The 13580-nt window shown below is 37.7% G+C and overlaps 1 protein-coding gene across 2 annotated transcripts in view; it reads left to right on the top strand.

Moving 5' to 3' along the window:
* SDCCAG8 (SHH signaling and ciliogenesis regulator SDCCAG8) overlaps positions 1-13580 on the top strand; it is a 261132-nt gene that overhangs the window by 156661 nt on the left and 90891 nt on the right. For both annotated transcript variants that reach the window (XM_065881558.1, XM_065881567.1), the window contains 2 exons: positions 8409-8536; positions 10656-10764. In XM_065881558.1, the coding sequence (XP_065737630.1) occupies positions 8409-8536; positions 10656-10764 (237 nt within the window). The remainder of the gene's footprint in view (positions 1-8408; positions 8537-10655; positions 10765-13580) is intronic.

Raw genomic sequence — 13580 nt, forward strand, 5'->3', positions numbered from 1 at the left:
TAAACTCCTCATGTAAGGCAATGCCATGGAATGCAAAGGACACCAAACTTACTAGTAGCTGTGCAGTGTTGAGCAAATCTCTTCATTCTCTGAGCTTGAGATACTTCATCTGTCAAACAAGGATATCTGCTCCATCTCCATGCCTTACAGAACTATTAAGAAGAATAAAGAGGGCTTCCCTGGTGGCGCAGTGGTTGAGAGTCCGCCTGCCGATGCAGGGGACATGGGTTCATGCCCCGGTCCGGGAAGATCCCACATGCCGCGGAGCGGCTAGGCCCGTGAGCCATGGCCGCTGAGCCTGCGCGTCGGGAGCCTGTGCTCCGCAACGGGAGAGGCCACAACAGTGAGAGGCCCGCATACCGAGAAAAAAAAAAAAGAAGAATAAAGAGGTCAGTGCATCTGACTGTGCTTTGTAAAATAGAAAGCACAGACACTGGAAGATGATGAGATGGTAAAAGTCTGTGGGTTTTGTCTTAAGTAAATGTGAGTTATTCAGGAGGTGTAATAGAAGCTGGCAATATAGAGTCTAGCACACATCCTTGGCCTTGAAGGTTAGAATTTTCAAATTATTTTGGAGATACTGTAAGAGAACATTTTTGGAGGGAAAAATATTTTTAGGAAAGTTTCTGTGAATTATTTCCTTTCTTTTGTGTTTATTCCTTTGGAAGAACTTGACCTCCTTCGTTTCTGCTTCCTTTCCTAGAAGTGACTCACACTCCGATCTGATAACTCAACTTCCAACATTGTACTTAAAATTCTGATATACTTTGCAGGGAAGAAAATAGAAATAATTTCCTCTAGGAAATATGTATAATGCCATGAAGTTTTTTGCATACTTGAGGAAGTAGGGATTACTGAATCCTAGCCGTCTTGTATTTTCCTTTCCCTATTTGTTTCATCCCTGTATTTCTACATTTGCTCAAATATGAGAACATAGTCCTTGTTAATATTAAACAGGTACAGGATTTTGGTTCTTCTCAAACATGGAAGATACCATTCTCTCTACTAATTTTACTTTGTTTTTATTTTGTTGTTATTATCAATAACAATAATAAAACTAAATTAAATTATTGGCCAAAATAGAGATTATTTTATCCCATTCTCCTTCTAATCAGTAGGTAGGAGGATCCTTAAACCTGTAAGGATACTTAGTATTTTCTGTCCCTTAACAGTTGTTCATTCATTGATTCACTCGTTCATTCGTTCATCAAATATTTGTTGACTGCACAACTGTATTCCATGCACCATTCCAGGCTCTTGGAATAAATTAGTGAGCAAAACAAAGGTCTCTATTCTTCAGGCACTTACATTCCAATTAAGATGTGCACGTCTTATCTTTCCTGGGAGTCTGTGATAAGCTTGAGGCAGGAAATGTATTTATGTGCCTTTTAATGTTTTTGCAAAAGTCAATATATTTCTTTAAGGAGGATACAACTAATTGATGGTGTCATTGTAGGAGGAAGTGTTCCAATAACATATGGGACAAATGGGAAAGGAGAACGAGGACTAGCTTGGGATTGGCTATCAAGATGGATAATATGGGTAGTAAATGACAGACACACACACACGGATAATTGAAATAAGACTCTTGTCATCCTTTATCTCATTTCTCTGCATCCCTGACAGAGTAAGATATTGAAGCATAGAGATTCATACTATGGACTTTAGATTCAGGTATGCCTGAATTTCCTGGCTATGTCCCTTAATAACTGGGAGACTTTGAACAAATTGTACGCCCTCTCTAGACCTCAGTTTCCTCATTTATAAAGTGAGGATAATAAGAGAACCTACGTCTTAGGGTTGTTTGAGATTAAATAAAAGAATACATGTAAAGAGCTTAGCTTATGCTAAACGTTAGTAAATAATAGATTACTAAAATTATTAACCCTTAAAGTAGGCTTTTTTCCTGCCCTATTTTCAGGAAGAACCCCTGGATTAAAAGAATTAAGTTACTTTTTCATGATCACATAGGTAATCAGGAGGTAGATACTATACTTGGATCCTCTATCTCTGTGAGTTTTCTACTGTACCCCATTGACTCTTTTTCTATTTTTATTGTTTAATTTATTATTATTATTATTTTGGCTGCATTGGGTCTTTGTTGCTTTGTGGGGGCTTTCTCTAGTTGAGGCAAGCGAGGGCTACTCTTCGTTGCGGTGCGCAGGCTTCTCATTGCAATGGCTTCTCTTGTTGCGGAGCACAGGCTCTAGGCATGCGGGCTTCAGTAGTTGCAGCACGTGGGCTCAGTAGTTGTGGTGCACGAGCTTCAGTAGTTGTGGCGCACGGGCTCAGTAGTTGTGGCGCACAGGCTTAGTTGCTCTGTGGCATGTGGGATCTTCCCGGACCAGGGATCGAACCCATGTCCCCTGCATTGGCAGGCAGATTCATAACCACTGTGCCACCAGGGAAGTCCCTCCATTGCCTCTTAAGATGTGGTTTTCCCAGAACACAAAGAGAATCAAGTGAAAAATGGTGTGTATGCTTTAAAAAAAAGCATTAATAGACACTGCTACATATAAAATAGATGAAAACAAGGATTTACTGTATAGCACAGGGAACTATATTCAATATCTTGTAATAACCTATAATGGAAAAGAATCTGAATCACTTGACTGTACACCTGAACTAACACAATATTGTAAATCAACTATAGTTCAATTTTTAAAAAAGCAAAACTAAAAGCTATAAGGAAATATTTAATTCTAGTTACTCATAGATTTGATTTCCATAGTAGATTAGCAACTTAGAAAGCACTTCTGTGTATACCAAGTTTGAGAAAATGAGTATGTTATAGAATGGATTCCAAGTTTCTCACTGTTGAGGAATAATGTTACACTTAGGGAAAAGGGAAGACTAGGTTCTATTGATGTTATTGGATTGGAATTAGAGACATCAATTTGAATGTGTATGTATACATTCACATAAAGATGTATAGACAAATATTCATATTTATATTTATATATTCATATGTATATTCATATACTGGCTCTGTCTACTAAGGTGACCTAGAAGCCAAGACTTGTCAGTAACAATGAGTACCACCTAGTGACAGATCTTGATTTCTAAATACCATTCTCCACCAAAAGGCACAAGAGCTCCTTGAGCAAATGCTGATTCCAAGACTGGTAAAGGACAGTACAAGATGAAACTGGAACATCTTAGGAATAGGAAGCCAAGAAGTGCACAAGAATAATAGATAATATCATATTATTAAAATAGGACCTGGTAGAAGTATTTACAATGAAAATTGGTAAACACTGCAAATGAGGGATACCTCCCCAAATCAATTATTAAACATTTTCCAGCACACCAGTAACATCAACCAAGTGATCAAAGATAATATCACTATTATTGGGACAAGTGGACATCATGGTTTTTTGTTTTTTTGTTTTTTTTTGCGGTACACGGGCCTCTCACTGTTGTGGCCTTTCCTGTTGCGGAGCACAGGCTCCGGACACGCAGGCTCAGCAGCCATGGCTCACGGGCCCCGGACCGGGGCACGAACCCATGTCCCCTGCATCGGCAGGCGGACTCTCAACCACTGCGCCACCAGGGAAGCCCAACATCATGTTTCTTAACTCACAATAGCACCCCACACCTCCCTGCTGCTTCTCTCTGTAATTCCATCAAGAATGGCTCTCAGCTAGTAAGTATGTTATAAATGGTCTCATACATTTTGTTACACCAATATGCTACTGTCACAAAGCTCTCTATATTTTACTTTAAAAAGGAAACACCTTTTAACCAAAAGGGTTGTATGTCTAATACTAGCACTTCAGTCACTAGTAAAAAGGTGAATAGAAACATGGCGGACAGGATTGGTGCCTCAAATCACTGGCAACACCACGTCCTTGTCCTCAGGTTAGACTTGAAGCTTTCATCATTTCCGTGCCGCACTCACTGGTGAATTTTAGGATCATCAGAAACTTTTAGTCCTTTAATGTAGTAGTAAAATTTTAACTGTACTTAAAAAAAATCTAATTAATCATCTTTGCTCTATGACATGTATTTTTCTAAATAGCAAGATTTAAAATAATAAATGATATGGAAAAGTTGAGGATTAGAAATGTATAGTTAATTCTTCAATCCCATTTTTTAAATGGGATGGTAAATGACATTTTAGAAAATATAATCAACCAGAATTATAATCGGAAAAAAGGAGAGACTAAACCTCAATGTGTGCTTAGTCTGTGTTTGAGGCCTATCCAGTACTTGTTCCCTCCTTTTAACTCTCAATTGTTATCAAGTAAACATCGACATGGCCCACATGCCCATGTGTTGCCACAGGTGATGTGGATAACTTGGAGAAAAAGGTGGATGTTCCTATTCTAATATGTTTGCTCCTTTTTAAAGTCAGCTCTACTGAGGTAAATTTAAATATAATAAAAATCACCAATTTTGAGTTTGCAATTAAATGTGTTTTGACAAATGTACATAGTTACAGAACCATCATAACCATGATATAGAACATTTCTATCAACCCCAAAGTTCCCTCATGCCCATTCCCTACCTCCAGGTCCTGGAAACACTGACCAGTCACTCTATTGTTTACTTTTCTAGAATTTCATGTAAATGAAATCATAAAATATGTCTTTGGTACCTGGCTTCTTTAAGCATACTGTCTTTGAGATTTACCTAGGTGTCATATGTAACAATGGCTTTTTATTACTATTTTATTACTACTATTGCTAGTATTCCATTGTAAGGCTATACCACGATTTGTTTATCTATTTAGCAGTTAATGGATATTTAGGTTGTTTCCAGGTTTTAGCTATTATGAATACATCTTTCAGCCTTATTTTAATAACAACCGAGAAATTCTTCTTTACTGCCATTGCTTTTATTCCAATTTGTAAAGTATGGTAACTATAAGTTTGGTTAAGTGAGATCATCAATATTTTGAGTAAGAACTGAATGAAAACCATTTGGGGAAGCCTGGCCCAGCTATCCTTTACAAGGCTCTCACACCCAGCTGGAATTGACTTATTTTTCTATGCTTTAGTAGTTTTATTCCCTAGTACCTTTCTTGTGGTATATTTCACCTTTTACCATCTATTTTGGCCATTTTGAATCCCCTATTGGGACAATGACTACGCCATATTTATGTATATTTGTTTGACCTGTGCCTAACAGAGCATCTTTCAGAGTTATGTTAAATATTAAATGAATTGGTTTGGATTCTTCTCTGATCACTTCCTTGGATAACTAAGTGATTTTTATTAATTCTTTCAACCCATTATTGCATTACCTGTAGGGTGTTATAAAATAAGTTTCCTAAATCAAAATATTGCAAATCCCACCTCTGCCTTTACAGCATTTACAGTAACCTTTGAGCAGATTTCTAATTCTTTATGACCCTCCTTTTTTTTCTTTTTCCAACTGTAATGTGAGAGAATTTGATTAAACAAATTTGAGATTCCTTCTCAGTTCTAAAATGTTAAGGTTTTATAAAAAACCGGCTAAGTCAGAAAGAACCTGCAAGGTGAGAGGGCAACATAGAAGGAAAGGGGTATATAAAGAAGGTAGGAAAGCAAAAATATGTCGTGTTTTTATGCAATTGAAAATGAAATGTGTAGTTTCTTAAACAGAGTAAAAGTTGGGCAAGGATTTAAGAAACAAAAGTTGATGTGTAACAACATTTGTTGGTAGAACATTCTTTTAAATTGTTTTATAAGGAGAACTACAGTAAGACAGTAGTTCTTTTCTCTAGTAAAGTTAGGAGATCAGTAATTAGGTTCCTCATTCTGAAAATTACTGGTGAGACTGGCAACCCCTTTGTGTAAGTGAACCATAAACCCCAGTTTACAAAGGGTAGTCCCAGTTATGACTGTTTGTTTTGGTATAATGACTTATTATTAATTATTAATAATGCCCGTTTTCACTCTGAAATGGGTATTGGTTTTGAACAATGCATTTTTTGGTCACCCGATTACTGGGGATCTCAGAGTCCTAGGTCTCCCGACCTATATCCCCTGCTCTAGCTAGGGTTCTGTCTCGGGGATGGTTACTCAGTGAAAGAATCTGCAGTGCTCTCTTCAAGCTAACCCCTTCAGCGGCAGCATCTCCATCTGGCAACACCATTAGAGCCGTTCTTTTCCATACACTCTTCTCTCTTTTTTTTCACGTCTGGAAAGTTTTTGCCTCCTCATATAAGACTTGAGCAGATGCTGCAGCTTCACTTAAAGACTGCAGCCTTCTTTCCCCTATGGCAAGTATATAAGAACATTCGTTCATTAAACATTCACTGCCCGCTTCCTGTGTGCCATGTACTGAGCTGGACTCATGGTATAGAGAGACAAAGATGGCAGAAAGGGACAGACAAGTAAACCAATAACCAAAGTGTGATAAATGCTATCTTCGTAGGATGCATACATACACAACATATACTGATGTCACTGTAGAAAGAACAGTTAATTTAGGAGAGAGGGGAATTTTGACCAGGTCCTAAAGGAGCAGTATACATTGAGCAGGGGTGACGGGGTGGTGGGAGGCAGAGAGGGGTGAGGTGGGCGGGGGTAAAAAAACATCCCAGCAAAATGCAGAAACGGGCTTCCCTGGTGGCGCAGTGGTTGAGAGTCCACCTGCTGATGCAGGGGACATGGGTTCATGTCCCGGTCTGGGAAGATCCCACATGCCGCGGAGTGGCTGGTCCCGTGAGCCATGGCCACTGAGCCTGCGCCTCCGGAGCCCATGCTTCGCAACGGGAGAGGCCACAACAGTGAGAGGCCCGCGTACCGCAAAGAAAGAAACAAACAAATAAACAAAAAAAAAAAATACGCTGAGACATGTGCAGCCTTCCATGGCCAGAAAATATGTGGTACGGCTGGGGAGGCAAAAAGTGGCCTCGACGGACCATCCTTGTGTTGCTGTATACCAGTTTGGAACTGAGTGTGAGGCAAGACCTTGGAGCAAGTCCACGGGGTGTTGTTACTAGAAGTACCAGAAGGGACCTTATTTCACATTTAGCGTGGCCCCCTGATGATCCATTTGATTGAGGTGTGGGTGTATTTTCATTCTGGAATTTTGTACTACAACATTACCACATTCATTGACCTATTACAATACAGACTTTCCTTATGTTGCTTTATGATTAGAAGCCAGTGATTTGAAGTTCCACAGCAGTACATAGACTAGTAGTGATAGTGTTATGGAATTGTTTATTTTTAGTTTGGCAAGACAAGACAGTAAATATCTCAATTAGTAAAGTAAAGCAGCATGGATGAGAAATGCCCACAAGAAGATTAGGAGTTAGAAATGACTAAGCCAGTTAATTGAAGGAAACTTTTATATCACTTACCCATATTTAGAGAATAAAGAACCAACCTAATGTGTGTATGTGTGAGTGTGTGTGTGTTTGTGTGTATGTGTGTGTGCTCACACACATTGTCATTATCCACAGTGGTGCCAGTGATGAGGTCCTTTGCATTCTTCAGGTTCTAATTGTTTAGGAAGTTTCTCTCTTTAGGAGCCACTGTGATTGGATATTGACCCATCCACTGGTCAATATCCAGTCACAGTGGGGTGAGATACATCGTCTTTGACTACAGAAGCTTCTCATCCTGCAGTTTCTTTCAGTGTGACCCAAAAGGGATCTTATTATGAAGTGCTGGGAGAAGTTTTTTATTTTCATATTTATATTCACATTACATGGCCTAATGTGTGAAAATATTTAATGAAAACATGCATGTGGTACTGCAGAATCATTTACTTGCCTCCAGATAGAATCTCCTACATTATATTTGAGATTCCGTTTTAAGCTTGGGAGGAAAAGCAGAGGTTATCTACAAAACTTAGTTTCAAGAATTTAAGTTTTGGGCATATTGAGTCATGCTCTTCCTGTAACTTCAGGATCTTTAGGAAATATTGACCATTCAAAAGAAAAAAGATGGGCTTCCCTGGTGGCGCAGTGGTTGAGAGTCTGCCTTTCGTGCCCCGGTCTGGGAAGATCCCACGTGCCACAGAGCGGCTAGGCCTGTGAGCCATGGCCGCTGAGCCTGCGGGTCCGGAGCCTGTGCTCCGCAACGGGAGAAGCCACAATAGTGAGAGGACCGCGTACCGCAAAAAAAAAAAAAAAAAAAAAGATTAATTGGCGGTACGTAACATTGAGAATATTATAGAGAACGGTGTTTGTGTTTTAAAGTTACAAAATAGCATTATTCAGTTGTCATGATTTTTTGATTTTTAAAGTTGCTTACTTTAGTCAATTTAGATTTATGGCAAGTATTTAACATTGTATGAAAGGTCCTTTGGAGTTTCTGCCTAAAGTAAGGGGGAGTCTGTAGAAAGACTGTTGTCTACTTATGCTTAACAATTTACTACGTATCAGCTCTCTGTGGTCTGTAGGGGAAATGATGGGGATTAGTGCATCTGTAGTTTAAATTTCTGTCTGTCTCCTCTCTGCCTTGTAGGCTGGAAAAAGATAGCATTCAGCAGAGCTTTAGCAACGATGCAAAGGCCCAAGCCCTTCAGGCCCAGCAAAGAGAGCAGGAGCTGACACAGAAGATACAGCAAATGGAGGCCCAGCATGACAAAACTGGTAGGTGGTAGGGAAAGATTAGAGCCTGGGCACTTGCTCACAAGCCAGGCCCACGCCTTACTGTGAAATGACATCAGGAACACCTGTAACCTTTGGCTGGCCGAAGGGAGCAGATGCTAACTACACCGGAGATTCCGAATTACATATTAGTTAGCGTTTAAAAGAGAAAATGGAAAGTATTGCCCACTGTCTGTTGATTTCAGAGTGCTGCTCTCACATCTGTTGCACCATCTGGATTATGAGTTTATTTACCTGTGTTCAAGAAACGTAAAGCTGAGAGAGACCACAACAAAGTAGAAAAACAAAGGGCTTGTTTTTGGCTGGGTTTTCAGGCACACATGTTATATAAAGAAAATAGCATCAGAAGCTCTGCGGGAAATGCTCTGAGCTTACAGTTAGAGCCTCCTGAATAGCATTGAACAGTTCCCACAGTACACACATTATAGCTACTCTAAAAGCCTAATGAGTTTGCTTCAGCATCCAAACTGGAGAAAAGCTTTAGCCATTAATCGGTTCTTAATTCACTGTCGCAGCTGGATGTAATTCAGTGGCTCCAAATTGATATGTTCCTTTATTTAATCTTTGCAGCTTCGAACATTTTTAGCATTTGTATGATTTCCCCACCTCCCCCAACCCAGTCTAGAGTGATGTTTAATCCTTTGCATTCTTCAAGTTCTCACAACTGCTGTTAAAATTCACTAATACAAGGCATTGACCACAGCTGGCAGCTTGGCTAAAAATTGCCATCTTTCATCACATTGGCACTATTCTGCAGACTGAGTTGGCCAGTAACTCTTTACCTTTAATTTGAAAGTAAAATGCACTTTGAAAATAGGCAGTTTGATTTGTTCAGTCGGAGCATTATGTAGTTCCTTTCACTTTTGAGTTGTGTGTTCACAGACAGTGTTAGTCAAAACAAGACAGTGTCAGTCATTATAATTCCACACCACATACACCAAGCTGATTGTACTATTAAAACAAAAGTTTAATTGATCCTGTTTCTTCCAGAAAAATGTTGATTAATTTTTAGTGCCTTGATTTATTTTGCTTTGTATGCTATATGCTTTTTTGTCAGTCATTGTCTAAAACTGAAAAGAAAGGGCCTGTTAAACCTTTCACCTAAAGATAATTTTCATGTGATTTGATGTATACTATATTTGATGACATGGTAATAAATGGTTGCTTATCCTGTAAGTGAAAAATTGCTAATGTAAAATTCATTAAATAATCTGTTTGCTAATAAAGAGGCAAATGTCATATTGATCCACATAATTCACTCCATCACTTTCAGTAGAGATTTTCTTCTCACAGTGTTTGGCCAGAAGAAATGAAAATTCTCCAGGCTTGGTAGTTGTTTTTCCACTAAAAACAAAAGGAGAAGATTACAGGATGAATTATTGTTTGCCTCCACTACTATCAGGATGCCGGTGATCAAGGAGTCTTGGGCAGTATCTCTGAGTGCTAGATAAGAGTATTAACTGAACCACCATGAGAATACTTCCCTTTGTTTTGCACAAAAATACATACTCTCTTCAGTTTCTTTGATCAGATCTTCATTGAAGCTCACACTAAATAGATGGGGAAAATTATTTATTTCCAATAAAATAAGGAAAGTTATGTATTTTTCTTTTATGATTAGAGAAGTATATGCAAGATGGGAGTAGTGAAATATGTGAGCAGATATGAAACATAAAGCATGAATTACAGTGTAGAAAGAGTTCCTCAATTATTTTAGTTTTGAATTATGTGGTTGTGATAAATTTGACACTGTTTATAGTAGAATTATCAAAATAAAAATATATTGCATATTACAAAGATATAAGCATCTATGACTCCACTTGAGGTATTTGACAATTTATTAACATGTGAAAAATTACACAGAGCTGATATGATCAGAAATGTTTCTGTTGTGTAATTATTAGGGAAATAAATGTCTCACAAGATTTAGTGTCTTGCCAGATGAGCATTCCTTTGACCTAGGACTGTAAAAGTGATCTAGCGTCTTATAGGAAAAGTGTGGTTGTCTTAGCACTTTTACCACTATACATGTGGAAGCACTGCAGAGCTACCACCATAAACATCTTATGTTGCTGGGGGGGGGGGTTATTGTTATTTCTAGAAAATGAACAGTATTCATTGCTGACCTCCCAGAATTCATTTCTGACAAAGTTAAAGGAAGAGTGCTGCACATTAGCCAAGAAACTGGAACAAATCTCTCAGAAAAGCAGGTGGGTAATATGATACAATACTTTCAGAGCACTGTTTATATGAATACTGTAATTTTTTTCTTAAAAGACAATATTTCCACTATTTTATAGTCTAATGTCAAAATTAGATATGTATTGACATATTTCCTGTAAAAAACATTTTCTCTCTATGAGAATTTTCTTAATTATCCATACAGACACCTTGATGTTTTTTCATAATTAGGTATCCATACTATACTTTGACTTTTTTAATGTTCAGAATTGAAAACTATGAAATTTCAGAGCACAAAGGTCAAGATGGCATCCTTTTAATAAAGGATGCAGATAAATCAAGCAGTTCTAAAGTCATATTTTAACACAGCTAACATATTTTAGTCTATTATCATAGTTCTCCATGAACACATAAAAGCTATCTTTAAGGCAAATGATAATGGATAAAATATGAATGTATAAAAATAAAAGTAGATGATACTTTGAAATAAACCAAAACCATCTTTTCTTTCTCCTAAAATTGTTTCATTTTAATAAAATAGCCATCATTGATTTTGTAGGTACATGCTCTTTTATAAATCCACTGATTGGGTTCTTAATGAATTTTTTTCTGTACATTTTCTAATCATATTATCTCAATAAATGAATTACTTATATTCTAAATTCTAAGAAGCCTGAGTTCTTGTCTTAGCTCTGACAGTAGCTGTGTAATCTTGGACAAATTTATTTGACCTGCTTGAACTGTGGTTTCCTCTTGTAAATGAATGATGTTGAACAGAGTCACTTTGACTTGAACTCAAAAGAAATCATTCATTTAACTAGCTAGGTATAAAATGTCGCATTACAGTATAACCTAATGGGAAAATAATCTGTGTATCTTCTCTTGCATACTTTTCTGAAACTCACTTAGATCATCAAAGAACACACAATAGGGCTCAGCAAACCAACTACTGACTTAGGTTTATTATTCAGAAAGAATTTCTAGGAGGGTCAGAGCATGTCTGATCACTCTGAGCCCTATCTTGGGTTCCTGCATCAATAAGCTGGCTTACCTTATGGAATCCCCATCCCTGAATTTTTTTGAAAATCAGGGGGCTTATGAATCCAATTCTTTCAGCTCACAGGAAGGCAGAAGCTCCTATAACCACCCAGAATGTGCTCTGAACATGTACCTTCTTAGCGAATACTAATTAAGTATCTTGTTTGGGATGGGAAAAGGCTTAGGGTACCAAAATACCCAGTATTTTCAGGAAATTTGACAAGGAAACCCAAATAATTTTGCCGTGGAAGAGACCCTCATAATATATCAACAGGAGGTATTCCTAACTAGAAATATTTGATTTACCTCACATAGATATAAACAAACTAGATTAATAACTTAAGCAAAAATCATTTTGAATTGGGTCTTAAAAGACTGTGTTATCTTAAGATTGCTTTGGGGTTGATTATTGATTAATTATCTTGCTGTCTAAGGAGACATAATTGAGGAAATGGAAGTGTATAAAAGAGAAAGAGAAGCTATATGCTTGCTATATATTATTTAATTCTCACAACAGCTTGAGACATGAATTGTTATCTTCTTTTACAGAGGAGGAAACCAATACTCAGAGTGTTTAAATAGCTAGTAAGTAGGAGCACTAGAATTCTAACTTAGACATTTCTGGTTCCAAAGCCTATGATCTTTCTTACAATAAGTATAATTATTTTATATCTACTACTAAAGAAAATCCAGGCCAAAGTAGTTACAATGGGAAAGTTTAGGAAAGAAAAATTAATCTTTATATTTCCATGGAGAAGTAAGCATACTTGGCATGTGAGGGTTAACCTGTGAGCCTGGGTTAACCTGTGCCATGTGCCCTCAGGCCTTCTTTCCCCTGCTCTAGGTCTATCAATTTACCCTGTACTAGTCTAGTGAACTTGAACCTCAGCCTCTCTTCTCTTCAACTCCTCTCACTTCTGATTCTAGCTCCTGACTGCTACTTTGTAAATTGAATGTGTTCCTTTATGTCTGATACACAGCTGGCACCTGATACATATTTACTGAATGAATGAATGAAACAAATGAGCATGGTGCTACTACCCCCTATATCCTGATCTGACTCTGGTTCCAGACTATTCCTTTGTTGATGACAGGCAGTGTGCAGTAAAAAACACTTTGGAATTCAGAAGGAACAAGGTTTGAATCTTGCTCTGACACTTAGCTTCATAACCTTGCATACATCACTTAATTTCTCCAAACCTCAGCTTCTCCATCTGTAAAAACCTTTTAAAAACTATGTTACAGGTTTATGGTGGGAATTAGTAATTTAGAGAGATGTATATAGGTACACACATATACATAGTACCTAACACCATGCTTGACTCATAGAAGTATACAGTAGGTGCTATTGCTGTCATTGATGGTATCATTTTAAGGGTCTTGACTGGCAATTAGGATATCACTTCACCTAGCTACTAATGTCTTGGCCAGAGTCTGAGTGCCATAATTCTCTGACAGACATAAAGTCTATACCACAGTGGAAAACCTTTCTGAAGGCAATGCAGGATCATGAAAATGTGGATTTGGTTGTGTTTCAGCTCCTGCTCTAGTACCTCGTCTTGTAAGTCTGAAGAGTTAAAATAGGCATCTACTGTAACTTTATAAGTGGATCCGAAACTAAAACCTAGCAAATAATAAAGACTAGATAAGTTGTAACTTATTACTGTTAAAACTTTTAAGTGCCCCTAAAATTTACAAAATGTACATTTTGTGTGTCTCACAAGAAATTAGCATTATAAATAGGATAAATTGTGATTTGGTGGGGGGGGGGTTGTTCGTTTGTTTACTCTTAATTTCTCATTTCACT

This window comes from Phocoena phocoena, chromosome 1, assembly GCF_963924675.1.
Source record: "Phocoena phocoena chromosome 1, mPhoPho1.1, whole genome shotgun sequence".
In the NCBI taxonomy this organism is placed as follows: Eukaryota; Metazoa; Chordata; class Mammalia; order Artiodactyla; family Phocoenidae; genus Phocoena; species Phocoena phocoena.